General features: G+C 41.0%; 1 protein-coding gene across 1 annotated transcript in view; it reads left to right on the top strand.

Annotated features, from left to right (window-relative positions):
- The window catches only part of nbas (NBAS subunit of NRZ tethering complex), a 169,059-nt gene that overhangs the window by 132,840 nt on the left and 12,438 nt on the right, over positions 1-23,781 (top strand). Inside the window, exons 50-52 of the mRNA XM_047573656.1 lie at positions 14,663-14,802; positions 21,538-21,685; positions 22,750-22,884. Coding sequence (XP_047429612.1) covers positions 14,663-14,802; positions 21,538-21,685; positions 22,750-22,884 — 423 coding nt within the window. The remainder of the gene's footprint in view (positions 1-14,662; positions 14,803-21,537; positions 21,686-22,749; positions 22,885-23,781) is intronic.

Genomic DNA, 23,781 nt, shown 5'->3' with positions numbered 1-23,781 from the left:
TTTTTTTTTTGCAAATTCTTTGTGTTGACTGTGTGTAAAAATGGATGAACCTTCTGTGATGCAGCCTATAGTTTTTCTGAAGAGAGGCTCTGAAATTCAACGTTGTGGCCGTCTCTAGCATTGCCTGAATCCTCCTAGGGGCTGGTACGTTCTTTTTATTCCTGACATTATATTGTTCTTGCATCCCACGTTTGGGAGTTCTCACAGCTTGTTTTCAACACATCAACACGTTTTCTCCTGTGGTGTCCAGCAACTATTTTGTGATTGGTCAGAAATTGGAAGATGTGTGTGGAAGATGTGACTGCTCATTTCTCCTAGATAGAGACTGGCATCTCTACCATCCATCATCCATCTCCTACATATCCCACAATGCTCAGCATGTGTGATATATCGTGCAGAGGGAGGAGCCTGTGAGAATTTCCCCTGAGTTTAGCTCTTTAGTTTTAGTCTCTTTTAGTTTCTTTAGTATAAATGACCTGGCTAAAACAAGATTAGTTAGTATTCTTGCTCACCTCAAGAACAAGATCAGATTTCTTGTTTCACATGAAGTAAGTAACAAGCTTAACTGAAGTTCAATTACGGTGCAACTAGGAATGGGCACTGATAAAATTTTATTGATACCGATGCCATTATCAATTCTGCTATCGATTTGATTCTTTATCAATGGTCTTATCAATTCCTCCTGTGAATTTTTGGTCTGGTAAACGTAGGCGTTTCTAAACAAGAGATAAGAGCTTGGGTAAGTAAACAAATAGGGAATTGGCCAATGGATCTAGCACTTCTCTGCTTAGAGTTAGCGTTAGCTGCACTTGTTGAACGGAGATTTTCGAACGATTGTGCTAATTTAAACTGTACGTTTTAAACAATTGTTATCTTAAGTAATTGTACGTGTGACTGTATGCAGATCCGGGGGTTAGTGTGTGCACTACACACTCCCGTCATCCGGTATCATCCCTTCTCCTTGGCCTTCCTCTCACCTTGAGTATTCATCACCCCAATATGTGCATGCATGATTAAGGAGATGATGGGTTTAATATTAAAATATACTGTAAAGACAGTTGATATGCGCTTCATATTAATGTGTGCGCCTTGTCAAGCGGGTGTGTGTCAAGATGGGTTTAAGCCACAAGCTTGTTTTTTCCCTCCCGACACTGATCTGCTCTTGCTTTCTAACCACTCCCCTTCTGAGCTTTGTCTTCTGCATCTCTCTTATCTTACTCTTCTTCCTCTCTTGAGGCACGTGTCTTTGTGTTTTCTCAGGTGTCATGTTATACATTGTGGGTTTACCCCAGACTACAGGGAAAGCAAAGGGAATAAAAGGAGAGGTTTGAAAATCTGTATTTATTTGTCATTGCACTCATCTCGTCATGTCACTCTTTGCATACAGAAGTATGTGTTTGTTCTCCACAGGCCCGTGTGTCTTTATCTTTGTACTTATGTATCCTCTGCATGTTTTATGTGTTTCACTTTCAAGTCTTAATAAACTCCCTAACCCCCAACAGGCCCCGAGGCTTTGCCCTTTTGGTGTTTGCTTCTCTTTGCTCTCATTTTGTCTGAAACCTGCACTCTCTCTTATCATCCCCGCTCACTTCCTCGCCATCGCTCATTTTCTCCCTCGCTCTCCCTGCCTCTCTCTCCCCTTGTGAAGTGTGCGACCTCTGCAACTTTATTCTCCCCGTCGCTGGGGACATTAGCCGGAGCAGGTCAATGAATATTGATGAGCTCACTCAGAGCGCACTCAGTAAAGGCCAGACACCGAGATCTCTGCATCCCACGGCACCACTGGCACTCCCAGTCCGATACACTGACATCCCGGCATCCCGTGTTCTGCCCTCCCTCTTCCTTCCCCCTCTCCCTCTCCCTCTTCCTCTCTCTCTCTTTCTCAGGTCAAGGACTGAGATAATTGCCAAGTCACTGAGAAGATTATCAGGCAGTTTTGCTGATGAGGTCAAAAGTTTGTTTGTGATTTACTAACAGCTCATGTAAATTGAGGAAGAAACCCTCCATCTTTGATGTAAATTTGATGCTGAAAGCCAGCAGTTTCAACCTTGACTGCAGTACCTGCCATGCAGATATTTTTAAATCGATGAAAAACTATACCTATGCATATTTATTGGTTTGCATTCGTGACACTATCATAGATGTTTAGATCAAAAGCTGTTGTTGTGAATAAAATTCTGTCCACATATAAAACAATTGAATCGCCGGCCATTGCTTTGTAGCTGACGGTTTGCTACTAGTGGACATTCTAGTTTTAACTCTAGTTGCTAAGGTGACTCTCTTGTAGAGGTCGACCGAGATGGATTTATAAGGGACGATATCTGAGCCGACACTGCTATTTCTCTCCCTACATTTACATGATAAAAATGACACAGTGGTAACAAATGTTACAACTCTCATTTTAACCAAACACATTGACATTTATTGAACTTAAAAAATATTTAACGCTCATATGTTCACAATATAATCAGTGAAGAGAGGTAGAGCACAAGCTTTTTTTCTGTTTCCAGCTGCATGCACTCTGTTAGTGGGGGAGGGGAAATGTATGGGCTGCATGGGTCTGAAGTGTATTGCTGATATACGTGTATCAGCAAACTCACTCGTGTATCAGACGATGCAAATGTCGGCCCTATACATCAATCAATCTCAACCCTTGTATATTTGCTTTCCCAAATGTTCCCGTAAGACAAGCAAAAAAACTATTGTCAGTGTATTAACGGGCCTAGCTTTACTTGTCGCCACTGCTCTATGTTTGAAAAGTAAATACATTGACGACGCTGCTCTATGAGGGTTCAGCCAGTGCTCCAAGCTCACTATAGTTACAGTGAATTTGGTGGTAGCAACCATGATGATCAGCTGTATCCTTCGCTCCGTCCGCCTCAATCTTGTCATCATAAAGTGGATCTTCCAGGCCATTTTAATTTAGCAAACTGAGACTATTAAACGGGAGCGTTTATGCTGGAGTAGTTTCTAAGCCAAGTAATGTCATAAAAAATGCTATGTTATGTTGCTCATTTGACAGAAAGGTGAAATTGAAAGTGCTCACCATCATGATGGGCCGTGGTAATAGGATGTGATGAGTTAGTGGGAGGGAGAGCTGCCAAAATACACTGGGACAGCATCACTGGTTATTAACCTGTCGGCCACAGCGTAGCACACAGAGGGTGACCGTTTGTTCACCACATACTATGCAAGTCAGTCACTGGAACCAGTCTTGTCAGATGTGAAGACATGATGTGAAGATGATGTGTTTGGTGTGACATAATACCTGGTGTGGCTTCTGACGGATTTACTTGAAGTTGTACTATCCATATAAGTGTGCGTGTGTGTGTGTGTGTGTGTGTGTGTGTGTGTGTGTGTGTGTGTGTGTGTGTGTGTGTGTGTGTGTGTGTGTGTGTGTGTGTGAGGGAGTTTATTTCTTCCTTGAAAAGTGGTAATATGAGTGTCCTTTTCCATTACTTGGATGTTTCATATCAATTCCGTTCCATTACTGGGTTGTTTTCTAGGAATCAATAGGGGAAGCCGGATTGAACTTTCTCATTGGCTTCCAGGTTTCCTTTAAATGCACTTTCAAATTACATTCATAGCATTAAAATTGTGTGGTTGAAAGGTTATATAGCTTGGCAGAAAGAGGCTTTTATCGAAGGCAAACATTGAGGCCAAAGGTCTGAGTTTTAACCTTGGTAGTGCCATTGCACCATTGGGTGCATTACCATTCACTTTCATACACTCCGTATATGAAAGGTTGCAGAGGGCTTCATCGTATTCTACTTACTCTCGTAAGCCTGTGATTTTTCTCTATCATCACGTGACAGTTCAAATATTTGTGTTTAACTGAAATGCGATGACAACTAAAGGACAGATTGGACATATTTCTGAACTCTTTTAACTCAACTGTATCGTCAGCTAATAGGTTGATTGACATGACATTTGTTGCAGATATAAAAGGATTATTCCTCACCAGAAAGTTAGCCTTGTCTCTAACATTTAGCTGTGGAGCCTCACATACCTACATGATGTCAATAACATCATATAAGACATTGTTCATGATTTTGTGAATTAGCAATTGGCTAATGCTAAGTTGTCCACCTGCGTCCTATAGCCGTCCGAATTGTGCATCACGTTCTGAACTGTGACTGTACACTCTCCGTTGAACGTTATTGATGTTAAAAGTTGAGATGGTTATTATTAAACTTTAGAGCGACTTCGACTTAGACGCTTGACCGCCAGCGCTGATTGTTATGTCTCTCAAGTGCTGTGAGCTATTCCTCAGACATCCCCTGCTGATTTCTGAGCGATTGAGCGGTTTATCCTCAGCATTTGCAGACTACAAATAAGTCAGGTTTTAAACCATGTTGTGATTTATTACCACGAAGCATACCGACTGATCAATCTCTGTAATATTCCGAGTGGCATCTGATAAACCTTTTAAGTTACAATCTGGACTGCGATCCATTTGGTCGCTGGAGGATAAGCATCTACATCTACATAAGCATTTATCCCACGCCTTGAATACAATACCTTTTCCTTTGTCACTGTTTGGATTCCTTTTCAGCAGAGTAGTTCTAGTGAGGTGGTTTGCATCCACTATAACCAACTGTGGAAAACCATGGACACCTTGGACTCGTATATTCAAATATCAGTCCAAAACAAATCCTAATTAAGAAGCCCACTGCCCTTCAAAAACCAATCATCAAGCATTCCATTGTTGCTCTATTAAATAGCCGATTGTTGTGTTGTTGTGGATTGACAAGATAATTTTATCTTTTTTTCTTAACATGTGCTTTTTCTATCCATGTAATCAAAATATTTCCATTTACTACCCGAGACACCTTTCAGGCACTTTGATGAACCGATGAACAATAATGACTTCAGTAATTTTAGATATCAATCACTGATGAGTCTTCAAAGGCAGATGATTGTTTCGTGTCTAATATTCAGTTCGTAAACGCTGATTTAGTTTAGATGAATAGAAAGTGACATTAAGTAAGAACTCGATAAAGAAACGATATTTCAATTTTCTCCAGTGCCTCTAACGATTTTTTCCTGAAGTATCCTCAGTCTCTTACATTTATAGCATGTCTATCTAACCGGTCTTGACGGAGGATTCCTATTATAAGTGAAGCAGGGTCCCCAGTTTTCTCATTTAATATTTTGAAGCAACAATGGCTGTCTGTCTCTCTGTGTTAGCCCTGTTATAGATGTACCCTGCCTGTCGCCCAATGACAGCTAGGATGGGCTCATATGTTACCTGGAATTTGGTACTGTTACCCATTTTTTACATACTTTACTCCATCTGTAATTTAAAAAAAAATACAAAATTTCACTTGTTGAAAAGAAAATGTCCAAACTTTGCCTTGCAAAAGTATTATTATTGAAGTACTATTGAGCAAATCTGCCATGTCTCTTATTCTGTTGTCATTAGTACCATAATGTTTGTCCCCTGTAATTTCATACAGTTATCTATTCATGTATTATTTTTTTCACAAGATTTTGGACATGCTAAAAAGGCCTCGCACATAGTTTTGTTGTACTAAATGGCATGTTAGGAATTTTAGAGGCAGAAGTTTTAGAAAGCCAAGTCAGTGGGGAAAAAAAGAGAGTGAAATTTTTCACTGATTGATTAAACTTGAATTGGTACTCTGTAGCAGCAACATAATTGAGTCTACATTGATAACCATGACAATCCCTGGATTTGTATTTTGTAGAAACTGAAAACAGCTTGGAAACCAAGAAAGACTGGTGAGAAACTACTGTAAACATTTAGCAGGGGTTTTAAATGTCCAAAAATGTGTACGTTTAATTTGTAGAAATCTAAACATGAAATTATCTATATTAGCAGCAATCCCTTGAATCCTCTAAATAGCAGCATATATCTGTCAGGCTTCGTCGAAGTGAATGGTGCTTATTTAAAGAATGATTTGTGTATTTTAGGAGACGTTTAACCAACAGTGAACAAATATCAGTCACTACGATGGTTCTAACAGTACATTTCCATTGATCTTGTCCTTAAAACTCTTATTTTACACTTAAAGTATTGGTCTTAAGGAAGGTTTTGACAAAAGGCACCATGTCGCTATGAATTTTTTGAAATCTTCAACTTTTAGGGACCTTTGTAGTGGTTTTTGAGATGCTGTTTCAAAAGATTATGTTGACTTACAAATTAGTCTTATGGGACACTGGCACAATGACAAATTAAGCGAAAAGGCATGAACATGAACATCAGCTCGGATCCCTGCAGTTCTGTGCTCGCTGGCCCCATGTGTTCTGCAATAACGACGGTGGCGGCGTGTTTATTTCTGTTTTTGTCTCGGGGTGCGGGACTGAAAATAGAAGACTTGTTTCTTGCTGAGCAGAAACATATTCAAAGACGCATTCACCGATTATGACTTTAGTTAGGTTATTAACACAGCGTTAATCATATGACATTTTATAAGCTTCGTAAAAACAGAATTTATGACTCAGCTATTGTACTTAATTCCATTAGCTTTTATGTCCACCCAATTAAGTGCCACTGAGTTAATGCAATATATAGTTTTTGTCTGTGAGCCAACTTCAAGCTATTTTAGATTCTGAATTTAATAGCAAACCAGCAGTTGCAGTGTAACTCAACGTGTTAGCAAGGACTCCCCATGGGCTGTTATAGCTCTTAGTTGTTGTAGGCAAACAAGGTAGTTGTGTAGAAATAAAAATAGCTCAAAGCCTAGTTAGGGGCTCAAATCAGTGGATGCACACACGTGAGGTTTACACATGACGCTTCATTGTGTCGTAGGGCATTGTTCATTCAACCTGCGCGCGTCTAAATTTATCTACAGTCATACCTTCAAGTGTCACATGTGTGTTGAAAGCAGCTCCGGTTTAAAAAAAAAAAAAAAAGACAGTTGTGAGTGTTTACTTAGTGTGTGTTTATTCTTGAAGAAAGACTGTGACATATGGAAGAAATTATTTCCCAGGAGTTTATTGAAGCTCCGTTTCATTGGTGTTTTTGATGGTGTGTGTGCGCCAGGGGTGCCTACACTTGTGTGTCTGTCTGCGTGGTCCTTATTGTGTTTCGGTCTGTGTGTGTGTGTGTGTGTGTGTGTGTGTGTGTGTGTGTGTGTGTGTGTCTTCCTTTCTAAATGGAGTGAACGTGGTCTCATGCTACCAATCCTCAGAAGTAATAGATGACTCCACTTTCATATGTCTGCGCCTCTCTGACACACACGCACACACAACAAACACACACACACACACACACACACACACACAGTTTGGCTCCTTGAAAGGAAAAAAAACTTCTCCTGGACTCGTCTGCTGCGGTCTCTTTATACTTTCCCATTTGTATCCTTTGGCGAAGTGTGTATGTTTTCACCCATGTGTCTTCTGACGGTTCTCTGCTCCGTCTATTGATTTCTTCCCATCTCTCTCAAACATGCTCCCCACACACTCCCCCCATCCCCCCACTCACTGTTTTATTATCATATGCTGATAGCAAGGTTAGGCCGCATTGCAGTTTTTAATCAGTGGCGAGGGACCCTGTCTGGCTGCTCGGGCTGTTGTGGGCAAGCTATAACACGGTCTGTAATTGTTGTTGGTTGTATGAGAAGTACAAATAATCTTGTACAGATTAAAAAAAACTTCAGAAATGATGACATTTTCGTCAATCTTTCACTGTGGTATTGTAATGGAAACTGTGTATGAGTGGGAAAGGGTGAAAATATTACCAAATGATTGCGTTGTGTTGCCAAAACCATCCTAGTACCATCGTAGTGCAAAAAAGTAAACTGTTATGGTTTTGTAGCTAATTCATGACAACTGTTCTTTGTATAATTAAGCCATTTAAATGATATTCAGGTTTAATGATATCCATAATTACTAGAGTGGCAGGTTGCTCGCTATCTGCTCCAGCATCACACACCCACTCAACCTCCACCTCTTGGCCCATTTACGAATTTGCCAGGACTCAAGCTAAGTCAGACTATGGAAATATGAGGTCCAGAAACCCTGTGGGTGACATCATGGCCGATTTGCCCTTTTTATACAGTCTGAGGTGTATGTGCTAATTTACACTCCTCCTCCTAAACCTTGTTGCCTTTGTCTGTTTGTTGTACAAGGTATAAAAAAAAAGCCCATTACAGTCAGTGACCTCGATGTTGCCGTCTTCTGTTGTTCTTAACCTTGTTCTCTAGCACATAGGTCTTCAACAGGGGTTACGTTTCCCCTAGGGGGTCTGCAGAGGTAGTGCAGGTGGCTCGCAAAATCTTTGGTTGATTAGACATTTATATATATTATATATATTATTATTATTATTTATTTTTTTTCTTCCATGAATTATTTCTTTTTTAATACACATTAACATGAATCCAACATATTTTAGTTTAGCCCTTCACTCTTTCAGTGCAACCACACTAGACCTGTACACAGTAGGCCCCGCCCCTATTGCTATTGAGCCAATCACGAAGCCGCATATTACACGCTGACTTACCCCGCAATTGGCCAGAGCCTATTCAGCCCACACAGGCGAAATCCAGACGTGCGCTGCAATATTATATATATGTATGGATATATAGGTATGTTTATGTTTACAGCAGTTGCATGGCCACCCTACTGTTACATGTATGAAATTAGAAAAAAGACTATTTGAACCTGTGTATTATCCGAATAGATGAATATTGAATGCAAAATGATAATAATAATGTATTTTTATAAATAACACTAGGCCGAGTTTAATATAGAACACATATAGTAGGGAGGTGGTCCCTACCTACCTAGTCTCTCTATCAGTTTGGGGTCCTTGGCCTGAAAAAACGTTGAAGACCCGTACTCTAGCCGTTTTATATCTTGGACGTGAAAAGAAAATAGAAGTGCATATTTGAGCCTTTATTTATTATGTGCTGTTTTTTTTCAGACTTATTTGTGCTAAGTGTAAAAAAAAATCCATAAACATATCAGCTCATACAGCATCTGTTTGGACGCATGCACTCAGATGCACACCAGTCACTGCATCGTGTTTTCCACCCCTGTCGTGTGCAGAACAGTAAAAGGTTGTCAGAGAGCAATAAAGCGGCTGCTGGTAACTACTAGTTGTCATGTTTCATTTCCCTCAGCCTCCCCGACTACTTAGTTCATTTCCATGCCTCCTTCTCGCTTTCCGCGTCCATGTGTATCATGTTGCTAAAAGCATGGCTACGTCCAGTAACAGCGGGCGAGCTCGCGGTTGCCACAATCTCACGGCACTGCTTCCTGTGCCAGTTTGCGATGCTGAAATTACAGCTGGTGACAAGTAGCAGCTTTTTGTTTGTGTGTTTGCTTCCATGCCGGCGCGCATGCTGCTCCCCCTGTGGCACAGCATTGTTTTCCTAGTGCTTCGTGGTGTTTGCTGACCTCTCGGTGTCGGCGTCTGTAACTGGCTTACACGAGTCGCCCTGTTGACAGAAAACATGCCCGCGTGCCCGTGTGTGTCCGTTCGCTGTTATCCTTGGACATTTCTCTTTCATGCCTATGCGCTCATGTGTTCACGCCTCGTCCGTAATTGAAAGCATTTCTGCGAATCGACATGCGTCCCGTTTTATTTCTTTTATTCAGTCTTCCATGCTTTGTTTTCTTTTTTCTTTTTTTACCTCCACTGTTTGATTTGGACATTAGTGAAATTAACAACCAAGGCAAGTCAGTTTTATTTGTAAAACACACTGAGAAACAACAAAAGAGGATTGGGCAATCAGAGTCGTGAAATCATTGAGCACAACAGTCAAAAGCTGAGGAAAAAAGTAAAGAATACCAATTAATTAAGCAATTACTTAAATACACAAGAAGAGCCAGCTGTCAGAGTGTGTTAAAAACTAAAGAATAAAAACAAGTTTTGCGGTGAGGATTTAAGAAGTCTAGAACAGCCTAAGGTGCAGAGGCAAAGAACCCCCTTAAAATTGTCAAGTTGTCTGCCGTTCCTAATCAGCTGTGGCTTGTCATCTGCACACAGTGCGTAAATACCACACAGTGGATGTGCTAGTGATGTTTTAATAACCTGTCACCCCGCTATTTCATTTCTTTTGTTCAGCCTTCCATGCTTTGTTTTATTGTTCTCTTCGTTCTCCGCTATTTGATTTGGACATTAGTGAAAGGAACAGTCAAGTAGAAGAGAGGAACCAGCTCTCAGACCGAGTTAGAGAATAAAAACACGTTTTAAGAGGATGGGATTTAAAAGCAGGTAATCTCTGAGGGCAGCCTAAGGTGCAGAGGCAGCTTGTTCCAGAGTTTGGGAAACTACAACCGTGAGGTCGTAATCGATCAATCAAATGGTTCAAAAATGTAAACGGTTGAACAGTTCACTGAACCTCAATCTGTGGCACAAAAGGGTGGATTTTGTACATCACACAACAGCAGGTTTCACACACAGCTTAAATTGTTAAGATGTTGTCTGCCATTTCTACTCAGCTCTGGCTGGCTATGTATACATAAGTTTGTCATCTGCGCACATTACCAGGTCTTAAAGTATTCCAGGGCTGTGCAAGATCTTAGGTTTAACCCTAACCCTAAAGGATTAACATTTAGAAAAAAATAAGTCGTTAATGCGGGACATCGTCAAGTTCAGGTTCAGTCAATCGAGTTGTCAAACTCAGAAATGACTCCTTCCAAAATAAAAAATAAAAAAATAGCTACTGCACATATTTTAATTTTCAGCAAACGGCGACAACATACCAAACTTATTTTTTCTCCTTGAGAGTTAACCTGTAAGGTGAACGCTATGAGATCGGAACTTTGACATTTCTGAGTTGGAATATAGAATTTCCGGCATCACTTAAACCGACATTTTTTCATCAAAGTCACTGTTGTCGGAAAGATGGAGACTTAATTTATGAAGCTAGGAGAATGTGGCCTAACAAAATAATAATAAAAATAATAACATTAAATATTAAGATGTAAATTTTGCAATTTAGAGTTAGAATATGATCTACAAAATAAATTGAAACCGAATTAAATGGTTAAATTGCTGATCGAATAATTCCACAAATTAATTAATTAATTAGCTTGAAAAATCATGGTCAGGTTTTTTTTTTTTTTTTTTTTTTTACTTTCAGCCCTGCATCACACAGTGGGTAAATACTACACAGTGGATGTGATGTGATGAATGAGATGGGTTTTTTTTGTTCAATAACCCCCCAAGCTAAAGTAGTTGCTTAATAACGCCTTCCTGTGCCTTTAAAGTAATCCATGGTTTCTCCAGCTCTCAAGTAGTTACCTGCAACTTAGTAATGATTTCCACTTATGTTGCAGCAGATAAACAAAATGTTAAACCTCATGCTTTTGCTTTATCACTCTCACCAAAGCCGCATACACACCACTTAGGCGTGTGGAGAAATCCATGCAGTCAATGAACACGTCTGCTGATTCTAAGCTGTGATTGGTTGTTTTTTTCTTTCGTGAAGTGCATAGCGAATGATCACAAAAGTTTCAATCGTAAAAAAAAAAAACACAAATAAAAAATATCAATTCTTAGTGTGCAGATATGTTTTTCCATTAGCATTTAGCTTGCTGTAGCGACATTTAGCTTAGGATGGAAATATTAGGAGGGAAGAGAGGAAGTTTCAGACAGTGGAATAACTAATAAATGGAAACTTTAATTAAACATATTAAATATATAAAAATTGAGTTGGTTTCAGTTGTTTTTTCTTTGTTTGTCTGAATACGAGACCTTGGGTGTGAGCTAATCTCCCAGCGCTGTTAAATGTTATAGTATTGGCTGACAGTCTCCGTTGTGCCCTCTTGGTCTGTGTACAACACCGCAGAGGAATTGTTGATTTTTATCACTAGGCAGAATTAATTGCCATCCTGCCTTGTTAAGAAAATAAAACCCTTACAGCCACATAGTAATTGGCAGTGATTTAATTTGTGGTTGTGGAGTTTTGATGTGTGTGTCTGTGCGCATGCGAGTGTGCGCTATAGAGAGGTTGGCCTGTGTAGGTATGAATGTACAGTATTTGAAAGGACACATTTTTCAGTTATAGGGAAAACATGCAATCAGAAAATTGTCGGGGAACACTAAGGTCTTGTGTATCCTTCCATATTCAAAGATAATGAATAAACGCCGCCATAAAACTTATAAAACGCTCCACTAGTTAGGATGTGTTTAGTATTCATAATGCAGCGAGGCAATAACAATGATGAACAGGCTCTGAGTTGCAGTTTACATTCAGTGATGGATTTGAGAGCTTTAGATTGCAGTGAGGGCTTTTTTACAGGTAGTTAAGATTCCATTTCTGTTTCCCAAATGACCTCCATTTCCAGAGGGTCCTGAGCTCGAGCTTTCCTCATTTATTGCTCCATCTCCCATCACAAGGCAACTTGACTGAGGCACCGGGCATGGATCCGCTGTGCTGCCAGTTATTAAGCATGTGGTTTTGTGCATAAATTAGAGATCCATCACAAATAATCTGTCAGACACAGCCGCCGTAGCGGAGGAAGACGTCAGCTGATTTGCCTCAGATCCACAGCTGCTTGTAAGTATCAGAAATACAGGAGCAGGTAGATGATCATTAGTGGTCATCATCTCAAATTAAATCATGCACTGGCCATCAAACATGAAACAAATCCAACAAGACTAGAGTCTGCATAAGTGCTGCTATTTTAGGTAAACCAGCTCTTTGAGATAAAAGCTATATAATAGACAGCTGAAGTCACCGTGATGAAACTGTTGCCATGACAACACCCAATGTAAACCTCATGTTGCAAAGAGTTATCAGCTCTAACAAGTCGGTAGGATTCAACCTCTGTGGAACAGTAATACCAGTTTGTTCAGTAGTTAATATTTATGTGGTTATCAGGCCTAACATGGTGGGGTTTATACAACAGGCTCAAAGATACACATTTATTTTTATTTTACTGTGTGATGGACCATTTTTAACCAATTTTTAAAGTTATTTATACTAGTCTACTAATGTCTTTTTTTTATTTCATTATTCATAAGTGACAGGTGCAGAAACAGTAGTTCAGTAGAGACAGTAGCTGGGTTTACATGACATATATTCTGATTACAGTCGGTTTAGAAGCTCAAACCGAATGAAAATGCTCCATATAAACACCTCAGTCGGGATAAACAGGCCAAAACCGAAAAGGAATTTCATTCGGTTTCACAGGGGAAGAATATTCCCTTTCCCAAAACCATTTGAAAGTCATGTAAACAGTGAATCGGAATGAAGTTGGGTTTCGTTCTGTCTGTCTTGACGTAAATGCGCAGTGACGCTCCGGTGACAGAGCTTGTTTTTAATACCTGAAAAACATAGACATTTTCATATGCTTAGACCGAAGGACTGAAGTGTGGAACAATTTCGGAACCGCTGGAAAACCTTGAAGACTGGCTACTATAAGGCTAACACAAAAGAGGATATGACCCCACAAACTTTCCGAATCAATCTTCAAGAATGAAAGTGTAAGAACAATAGCAACTACTGTGCTGATTAGACGAGAGATCAGTCAGGAATATTTCATAGGATTGCATGTAAACATCAGATCGGAATAGATCACCTCACATGTAAACAGCTGACCTGAAACCTTCAATAGGAATGAGAAAAAAAGTGTTGCTGTCACAACTGTAAAGCCAGGCTTTACATGCATATCATGGAGTGTGTGTGTGTGTGTGTGTGTGTGTGTGTGTGTGTGAGACCAAACTTAGTCCTACATCCTGGCAGTGAGTGCATGATGAGGACATTATGGCTGATCCACCCTTCTTTATAAGGGGAAAGATTTGGTTTGAGGGTAAAGGGTTTAATTGGGTTATGGTTAGGATTAGGGTCAAAGAGTTAGGGTTAGGCACATGGATCAGATGATTAGGGGTAGGGTAAGAGGCTAGGGAATTCATTATGTCAAGGAATGTCCTCACAAAGATAGTCTTACACTATATGTGTGTGTGAGAGAGTCAGTCTGTCTTTGCAGCAGCTATGCTTTGGCAGGTTGTAGTTTTCCCCTCAGAAATCAGCCGCTCTCTGAACTGTTAAATCACACTAGAAGCCAACCTTTGAGAAGAAAATTAATTACTTTCCCCCGCCACCTTTTTCTCCCTTTTTTTTTTCCACATTAACCCTCCCCCGTTCCTTTTCTTTCTCTTTTCTCACGCTCTCTCCGTCGATCTCGCTCTTTCTCAGAACGTGTAAAATAAGTTTGGCCACAGGTGACTTTTCTTTTAGAACAACAAAGAAATGCTTTGCACTGTATGCAAAGCCTCATTCCTTCCGTTCAAGGCCTTATTTGAAGCTTTAAGGGTTGGGTCGTAGCCTAGAATCCTGTCTTGCTTTGGCAGGAATGACTTCCCGCAAACTCTAGCGCAGTCATTAGGTTGTCAAGTTGGTTCAGAGGACACTTCATTTGAAAGCAGCGGAAGCTCCTCCTGTTTTGGTTGTTTGTATTCGACGGCGTGCGCTGCAAGTGGCCGCCGTAATCGATCACCGAGATGAACTTCTCAGAGGAGGACGCGCAGGCATTCATCATTACATTTATCCACAACATTACACATGTAGCGGTATTTGAGGGTAACAGATGGCTCCTCTGAACGCTCCTCGTTCACCTAATGTGTGCTTCATGTAAAGCAATGACCTGTGTAAAGCTTCCAATCAAGATCTTCGGTTTGCTTTTTAGTCTGAAATTGATTTGCTTTGCTCACTCTCTGCTTCCTCTCCGCCCCCTTTTTTCTCAGGTCCAGATAGAGGATGTGGAGAATGAGGACAAGCGCTACGCCCTTTTCCAGGAGCTGCTGGAAGCGGCTCAGAAGTGGGAGGACTTTCAGATGCTCATGCTTCTCCTGCAGGCATGGCCGCCCATGATGAAGGACGAAGTGTGAGACAAATGCCTTTATTTTTTTTATTAGTGTTTTTTTCCTCCATTGTTTCTTAAAAGATAAAGGAAAAAAATGACTTCTAGGGAATATGCCTGTCCACTCCTTCTGGGAAAACTGCTCGCTAGGCTTCTGCAAAAGTCGATAAATCGATTAAGCAGTTCAAGTTGACACTTTATGTGTGCCAAACTTTCTCCTTGCCTTTGGACAGAGTAAGGTTATTGATATCCTTCTGTTTTAGTCCCTGAGACTGCTAAGGTGAGGATTCCTCATTTCCAGTGGGACTATATGAGAGCACCATCAATTTAACTCTTGGTAACAAAGAAAACAAAGAAGTTACTTTCCCCAAAATGTCAAACTATTCATTTAGGGACCTCTTCTACAATAATCACTTGTACGTTCTTCATTTTCTAACAACCTAATGTTTCCAGCTCATTACCCACCTTTTTATTTTCCCATTTATATGTTTAGGTTTCAAAAAAAAACAAAAAAAACTCACGATGCATTTAGTAGAAGAAATGCAAATCGCTTGTTGTTAGATATTCTCTGCAGAAGACTGTTAGTGTAGCAGCTGATGCACTGTCTTCTATTCTCACTTCAATTAATTTTCTCTCTTATATAGCCTCTTAATGCAGTGGTGTCTCCTCCACATCTTCAGTATATGTGTTTGTTAAGTTGAAAAAAGAAGTTCTGTTTCACTGGTTTCATTCGAAGTAAGACACTTCCGTTAGATTCTTTGTTTCGGATATCAGCAACGCACAAAGACACTGACATCTTAATGTGCAACTTTCATGCAGTGTGTTAACAGTTCCTCTACGAGCAGGAAGTGAAATTTGTGTCGTTATTAACTTAGGGTTGCGTATGGAAATCACAGAGCTTCAGGCGCTGGGCTTCTTGCAGCAGCCGGTGTCTTAAGACTCTCAGCAAGAGTTGGCTGTATTATCGATAAGCGCCTAATGATGTGATTGCTCTTCTCTTGCTCCATTGTTCTTGATTAAATGTGAGCCATACTCTAAGGACTGCAGAGACAATGCAGGGTATTGCTGTCTGGAGTTTATCCTTCCCGCTCAGTCAAAGCGGACTGTGTTTCAGACAGGTTCGATCGGCAGTTTAAAGCAGAGCTGTTCTCCAGTAGTTGTTAGAAACTCACGGGGACTTGCATGCAGCTGCAAACGTATGGCTATGACAGTGTTGTTGGTTTGTCTTAAGCTATGCCACTCAATGTTCTGCTTAGTCCTAATTAGAGATCGACCGATATGGATCTTTTAGTGGCAATTGCGTTTTTTGGGGGCGTTTTTTTTTTTTTTTTTTTTTCAGCTTTGGCCAATGGCCAATAGGTGCAGCTGATATTTCTCCCTCTACCTCCCTTTTCCCAGGGAGGTATTAGTCTTACACCTTGGCTTTAACATCAACACATATTCCTACCAAAAGCTTAACAACAGCACAACAGCTCCAATCTAAACTGTGGACAGTGGTTGATTGACAACCTGCACTATTAGTTTGCCAGAGAGAGAGAAAAAAACGTCAGTTATGAACTTCTATTGAACAACAACAACAGCAAAAGTTAGGGCTGTTGCTAATAACTCTAATGTGTTTGTCTGATCAAATAAATAGATCTCTGTTCGGTAACCAGTACAAGTATTTTCCAGCTTCCCACTTCACACACTCTGCTAGTGTGGGAGGGGCAATATATGGGCTGCACGGGTCGGCAGCGCCTCCAGCAGCACAGGGGTGCGTGTGGATGCAAATATGGGCCAGCCGATATATCGGTCGATCTCTAGTCATAATACTGCAAAGTGTCTCCCATTTGACTAAATTAAAGACAAAAGGCAGAAAAGCTAATCTCAGGGATTTAAACCAGGACCAGAATCTATTTGTATTTCCACCACACCTTTTGAACCGTGTAAATCAGAGATCCAAGGCCAACGCTGCGGATGCTTGAGTGGGTTTAATGAAATCATTCAGGATTATCCGCTTGTGTTCATCTGCACTGACACAATTAGCAAATGTTCTCAGCATGTACACACTGTCTTCGAGTCTTTTTTAGAGACAAGAAGTGAGAAATATCCCTGGATGATTCTGTTGATATTGGAGGGCTGAGTTGTATGACCAAAGTTGGCCAAGAATATAATACACTGTATCGAACAAAGGCCAGCATGCAGAGTGTGTTTTTAAGAGTGTGACTGTGGAAGTTAGCTTATACTGACTGAAATGCAGTTAAAGTTTCAACCTTTCTGAAATGGTTTCTGAGGCCTAGAGGAGCTCTCAATGTGGACAAAGGACATTAGACACAGAATTATTTACCCCACTACCCGTGATAAAAGAGAAATATTCACAACACCAACGTTGTTTTGTCTGATCGTTGTCTAAGCGAAAGGTAGATGCGCAAACAGATTTACTCAGAGGGAGACAAATGCAGTTGTCAAACGTGTGAAAGAAGTTATCATTCATGAGTCCATTTGTAACGGACAACATAGTTGCCTTTGAGATTAGCTTTGGATAAGACATCGTCCCCACCCTCCCTCCCACATTTCAAATAAAAGTCCACTGACTTTGTGAAGGTGACAGCTGTAAACAGTCTGCTGGGACAGGCCGCTGTTTCTTTAAATTGCAGCCTGCTGTAGCTGCTGTTGTATTGCATTTGTGATTTAAATGCAAACATAACGCTGAGTACAAACTCAGCATGTGATTACTGTTTTGTTTTTTTCTTTTCTCTTGAGTCATTCCTATTTCAATTGTTCTGGGTAATTTGCTGCATCGAGCAGATATACAATGACTACACTGCAGTATGCTTGCTTGAAGTCTACAAGCCTGAAATTCAAGCCTGATCTGTGCTCACTGTGTATTTTAGTAGCAATGACACTCATAATCTGGGACGAGAAACTCAGAGTAACTTAACCTTCAAATGCCTCGTTTAAGATGCTTGAAAACTTGAGGGCGTTATCTCATGGTTAACCTTAACCCCTCCTCTCACTCAGCACTTAATCCTGGTTGGGATGGGAGTGTGTATGTGTGTGTGTGTAGGGTGGGAATTTGTTCCCATAAGACCATAGGGAGGCTGTTTTGGAAGCTATATTCAGTGATGCCTCTAAAAACGCTTATCCTTTAGTCTGTCTGCATAAACTGAGTCATGATTCAAAGCACGAATGGAGGCTGGCTGTGACTCACACTGCACCCTGTGACAGATTTGGCGAGCGCACAGACGCTCTCGGTAGCATGCAGCAGTGCGTCCCCGTCCCCTGGAAGCTGCAGCATTGCCAGCAGCACAAGTGGACTCTGTTCCCATGGCCGCGCCATCCAAAGGTGAGGCGGGTTGTCAGGACAAGACACCCAGGTAGCTGGATGGTAGAGCTGCGTTTTCTACCGACAGACACAAACAGGAGTCCTGCTGTTCTCCCTGCTGCCTCTTTATTGCGCTTTCCCTCTGTTTTGAAGTCTCTTTCTGTTTCTCTTTCTCACAAACTCGCTTCTCTTCCAGAGATGCATTCGCACATCAGAGCCCACCACGCAGCTTGCCTCTCATTTCTTGAGACGCACTTCATCACCCTGATCTAACATCAGACTTCAGCTGCTTTTAAATTTCTCTTTCTCATCGTGGGCCCAAAGTTTTATCAGCATGTTGCCATCTGCTGATTATCATTCGAAGGCGGAGAGCGACGCAGAGCACGTGCTCGCATCGGAATCCTCCTCTCATCTCGGATCTCCTCCTTTTCATCTGCTCTCCATTCAATATTTAATGCGCTGCTTGTCATGTTAATCACATACACAACTTCCAGCAGTGCTACCGTGTCGACATTGACTTTCCTGACCACTGGATGCGCATTCCCCGCATCGCAGTGGTGCATCGCTGCTTCTTTCTGCTAGACGAGTGTCCTCACTGTTCTAAATAGTAAAAGTCTCACAGGCCTCAGAAATGTAGCATGATTCTGGTCCAGTAGCTTGATGCAGATAAAATGAGACCCTAGTTTAGCATAAATGACTACAACCTCTACACCCACTAAAATTATTCATCAGGTATAGAGACTTAAATCTGAAGTCTTGATATGCTAATGATAATACTAATAAAAAGTAATAGTTTCAACAGGGTCAATCATCACCTGATACCTTATTAACGGATAATGAGTTGTTCTGTGGTTTTCCTCTTTTTTCCTGTGACTGATATGTATTAATTAAGACCCATGAAGGTCGTATTGCCTGGGTGTCATTGTCATTTCAGGGCCTTGGAGGGAGATAATCAGTTACTCTGGAGACATTAGCAAAGGTCCAGAAGAGCTCATAAAAAAGCATGTAAACAGAGTGACGCCTGTCACTGCTGGCAGATGTCCCCCGGTGTTCACACAGAGGGAAACTGCAGCATGGAGGTGTTTAATATTAGCTCCAGCAATACTGTGGTCAAACATTTCCTCCTTGGTTACGTGTCAGTGTCAGATTTCATTAGTTTATATGCAGACCTTTTCGTCAGTCAGACTGCTTTCATGTCAGCCTGTGACTCGTTTGGAAGTGGGTGTCGCTATTGTTATTTGGCTCCTTATGTCCAGAAATTATTTGGACAGTGAAACAATTCGAACAATTTAGGTTTTGACAATAGATCTGAAATGAAACAATTGAGGTGCAATTGACGTGTAAAGAACTGAACAAAAATATAACAGTTCTTCACCCCACTTATTTATTTGTGGTTTCTGCCTGTAGTTTTGTCTTCAGCAAAAGAAATGCATGCTCGATTGAGTTGAGGTAAGGGGTGGTACCAACTAGTTGACGTTACTGCTGTGCCATGACTCTTTCATGATAACAACATAGGACACCTCTGAGAAGACATACGAGGAGCCCAGTCACACTAGCAGCGGTCCATCAAGTTTGTGGAAATGAATATAAAGCCCAGTCTGCTGTGACATGCAGAATATATATGAAATACAACAAATATACTACAGCAATGCACACCCATCTGAAAAGGCTAAAGCTAGCAGAGGAACAGTCCAAATCCTCCTCCTACAGCTCTCAATTCACAACTCCACCAATCACCCTGCAGTAACAGAGAGAAGGAGGCTGCAAAACAACAATTTGTTTGTTGTAGGTGAATTTCATTGTCTAAAGTTATTAGACCTTTGTGGAGATATACCGGATTTTCTTTTTTTATTCCAGCTAGTTCATTATCGTACTACATGCTGTGAGGTACTACTAACCACTATTGACTGTCACAATTTATAGGTTAAACATATCAGTACTGATAATCATGTGTTTATGTTCAGTTGTTTTCTGCTCTATTAGTTGACTCTGTTGCTGTGTTGTAGCGTGGTTTTTTCGTCCTTGATGTCAGTGAATGCCCCATTCAAGAAACGGAAATTATGGTAGAGCTGAGAGTTTGTCGAGTGAGAGCTGCATAAAGTGTCAGACTGACATGTTTATGGCGTTGGCGTGGGCTAAGTCCAACAGCAGCCTGTGTTCAAGCTTCAATTACCTTGCAGAAAAGCCCCCGTAGCTTCTTTTGTGTTAGACTCTACAATATGTGTTCAAGTCAAGAATATAGATTGTACTGTTGCAAACCATTGCTTTCTACTGTGTTTTTATGTGTGACTCAGACTTTCACCACATATAAGTTGTAACATTAGACACATACTTTAAAAAACCGGAAGTCGCTCAACCCCTCGTTGCGATCAGTTGACCAATGCTGCAATTCAGAATATTCCACTTTCACACTGTGTTTTGGCTCATGGTCCATCTGTACTACAAAGCACTTTCCACATTTTCCAACATCCCCAATCCCCAAAACCCTTCCGGCTTTCTTCTTTTGTCACAGCATGAATAAACTCTAGTGACCCAGTGCCATAGGATGCCATGAATGCCCACCACCATCATTCTGCCTCCACTGTGTTTTACAGATGAAACTGGATCATGAGCCTTTTCAAACATTAGATTCATTTTTATGAAGAATTTTGTTCAAGGCTTCTTTTAAGGCAATATCTAGTGTGATATTTCTGTAGTTGTTTATTTCTCACCTTGTGGTGAACCCTATGTACTTGTTCTCATGAAGTATTGACGATATGGATGGTAACAATAAGCTTATGTTGTGGAGAGTGTTGTTTCCTTGATTGTATGTTTTCCTTTTTCTTTGCTTTCTGTTTTTTTTTGGCCAATCCAAATGTTACTGTTATCTCTCTGAGAGTTCCTTTGAAATGTTCAAATCCATCCTTTCAAATGCAAATACCACTCTTAAAATAAACTCCAGACCTTCAAACTCTTTAACTGATAAAGAAATATTCTGGACCTGTTCACAAAAGAGCTTTTTGACTCAGTTGTCCTTTGACGAGGACGGGACTAGCAATTACAGACTTGTAATTCCTAAACCGTCTCCCATTTTGATGTGAACACCATCAGTTATATAATAATATCTTGTAATTTAGAGGATGGTACAAGATATGGAATAGTGTCTGTGTCATAATTCATGTGCTAGAATACTATTCAAAAATCTAAATAAAATCACATCAATTTATTTGCCATGTACTGTCAACATGTACATAGAATTTGTTCTCTGCATATAACCCATCCAGGTGAGCATACTGTGTGTTACACTTCTGCTGTGTCAAAAAGACACTAGCAAAGGCAGATGTTTGCTGCATGCTCCACTTTGGCATTTACCACTGTACGTTCTCTTCATGTTCGTCAGGCACAAAGCTCAGCAGAGGACGTACACCAACATGCTCGCTCATATTTAAAAGTCCCGTCTTGCTCTTTGTCTCCAGGGCAGAGTCAGAGCGTAACCCCTGGGTGGTGCTAACCTCGGCCCTGCTGACCTGCTGCCAGGGGTCGGAGGTCAAATTAGACCTGGGTCAGCAGGTTGTCACCATGGTGAGGTCTCTCTATAACACGAAACACAAGCTCCCAGTCCAGGTAATGAGCAAATTTCTCTTCTATCTTTTTAACGTGATCTCCTTGTGTATGGGCTTAACCATGTATTATTCATTATGATGTTATGAATTGAAGACAATTCCCCTCCTACGTCCAACACCTACTTCTAAAACAGATTATACTCACGTTTCTTCCACAGATTATGCGACAGATTCTTCTATTCTTCCATGACAGATTATACCCATATTTATACTACAGTTTATATTTCATATCTGCTCTGTTCTTCTTGTAATATATGCAAATGAACGAACACCACTCGGAAAGTGATAATTAATTTTAAGCCAAGGTTAATCTGGCTCGCACGCATTTTGACTTCATCTTTTATCACGTCTGTCACACGGCTGGATTTAGCTAGTTTGCATTCAGTGGAACCACGCTGCAGCGCTAGCATTTTAGCGCGTGTCTTCATATAGGAAGCCAAAAGCCATTAAGCACGTACCCCACAGCAACATGTTAGCATCAGCTCAGTGCTTTTTTGCAATGTACTATATGCACAAGGCATACTTTGATATCTGACGTCCCCTAATGCTGTTCGTGCACCACTGAGCACCGTGCAAGTGGTAAGCCAAATGCCATTCTGTATGTCCAGGGCCAGTTGACTGTGATATTAGTTTAGCGCTAATGCTATTCAGTGTGAATAGGCTAGTGTCCGCCAGCCTGTCTAATATTAGTGTGGGAAGGGGGTGGGAAGCGCAGAAGGGGGCCTTTTACTCTGTTCCGAACAGCTTTAATTTGAATCTGCTGGAATGAAACCGCCAGAGCATGGGGGAGTCAGATTGCATTGTGATATCCATACATTACCGGATGGGGCTGCAACACGATTGTGTGTGCACGTGTTTGTGCGCGAGCCTGTTTAAAAGTATTATGAGCATCTGTGCACTATACGCACATCAATTAACCTTCCCCGTTCAATGCCTTTGCCTTTCTTCCCTTCACCCTTCCTCTTCTGTCCCTGTTTTCCTTTGATTTCGTCGCTCCTCCTTTCATCCATTCACTCATACATTTATCCCCTCGTCTATCCTCCTCCCCACCCTCTTCCCCTCCAGTGCGTCAGACAAATCGCCACCCTGCTGCTCCAAAGCCGGCCGAGCCTCCAGCAGCCCGCGCTCAAGTTGATGTCTGAAAGCGGTGATGAGCAACTGCTGCAGCTGACTCTGGAGCAAATCAACAGCATGAGTGCGGTAAGTGACGCGGCCTCAGTTATCCATGATCGAACAAAAAAAAAAAAAAAGGGGTAAAAAATGTAGTTCACGACCTCCCAGAGCTGCGGTTCCTGTTCTCATTTAGCCAGGTGTCCTAACTCAGCCGTTTGCAGTTGACAGCAGTGAAAAGCAGCAAACCTCGAATCGGTCGATGGCTTCAGATAGATTCACATGTTCCATCCATTTACTAATTAATGAATCCACTGGTTTGCAACATTTTTAGATTTGGACCTAAAATGAGATGCCTCGAGGATATTTCTTTGTCCTGAGCTCATGGATCAACTGATCATAAGTCGGTAGTCGAATTCTAACGTCCCTGTGACCTCACAAAACACGTCAAAGCCCTGAACTCATGAACACGAATTCCTTCAGCGTTAGCTCGGGCTCATCAATGAATATTTACATGACGTACAACAAATTATATGAGTCTGAATAGTCGCAGTTGAACTGTGTGGTTGAGGAAGGAATTAAATCAGTAGGTCGAACTTCTATTTTACCAAGACTATACAGACTTTACTGTATAAAGACTGTGAGGAAGGTTGAATAATAGAAAAAAAGTCACGTCTGTTCTTTTCCCTCATAAGCCCTTTTCCCTTTTTTTGTAAGATAAGTTTAAATTAAATTGTACAAAATAATTTCACATAAGCTGACATTCATCTGCTTGCTAACTGTCCTCTATATTTGGGAAGGCGCAATCAGATAAGAGGAGTAATCGTTGCAGACTCTGTGGGCCGCTCTCCAACGTTTCTCCAATCTGATAAGCAGTTGTCACAAAGTAGGCCTCTCAGACCCGGCAGACCCTTCTCTTTGTTACTGGATCAGATAAGAGAAAGCTCCACTATTAAATGACAGAGCCTCTATTAAATGAAACCATCA

Source organism: Mugil cephalus, chromosome 21 (assembly GCF_022458985.1).
Source record: "Mugil cephalus isolate CIBA_MC_2020 chromosome 21, CIBA_Mcephalus_1.1, whole genome shotgun sequence".
Taxonomy (NCBI): domain Eukaryota; kingdom Metazoa; phylum Chordata; class Actinopteri; order Mugiliformes; family Mugilidae; genus Mugil; species Mugil cephalus.
Note: the sequence above shows the minus strand (reverse complement) of the source record. Positions and strands in the feature narration are given on the sequence as shown.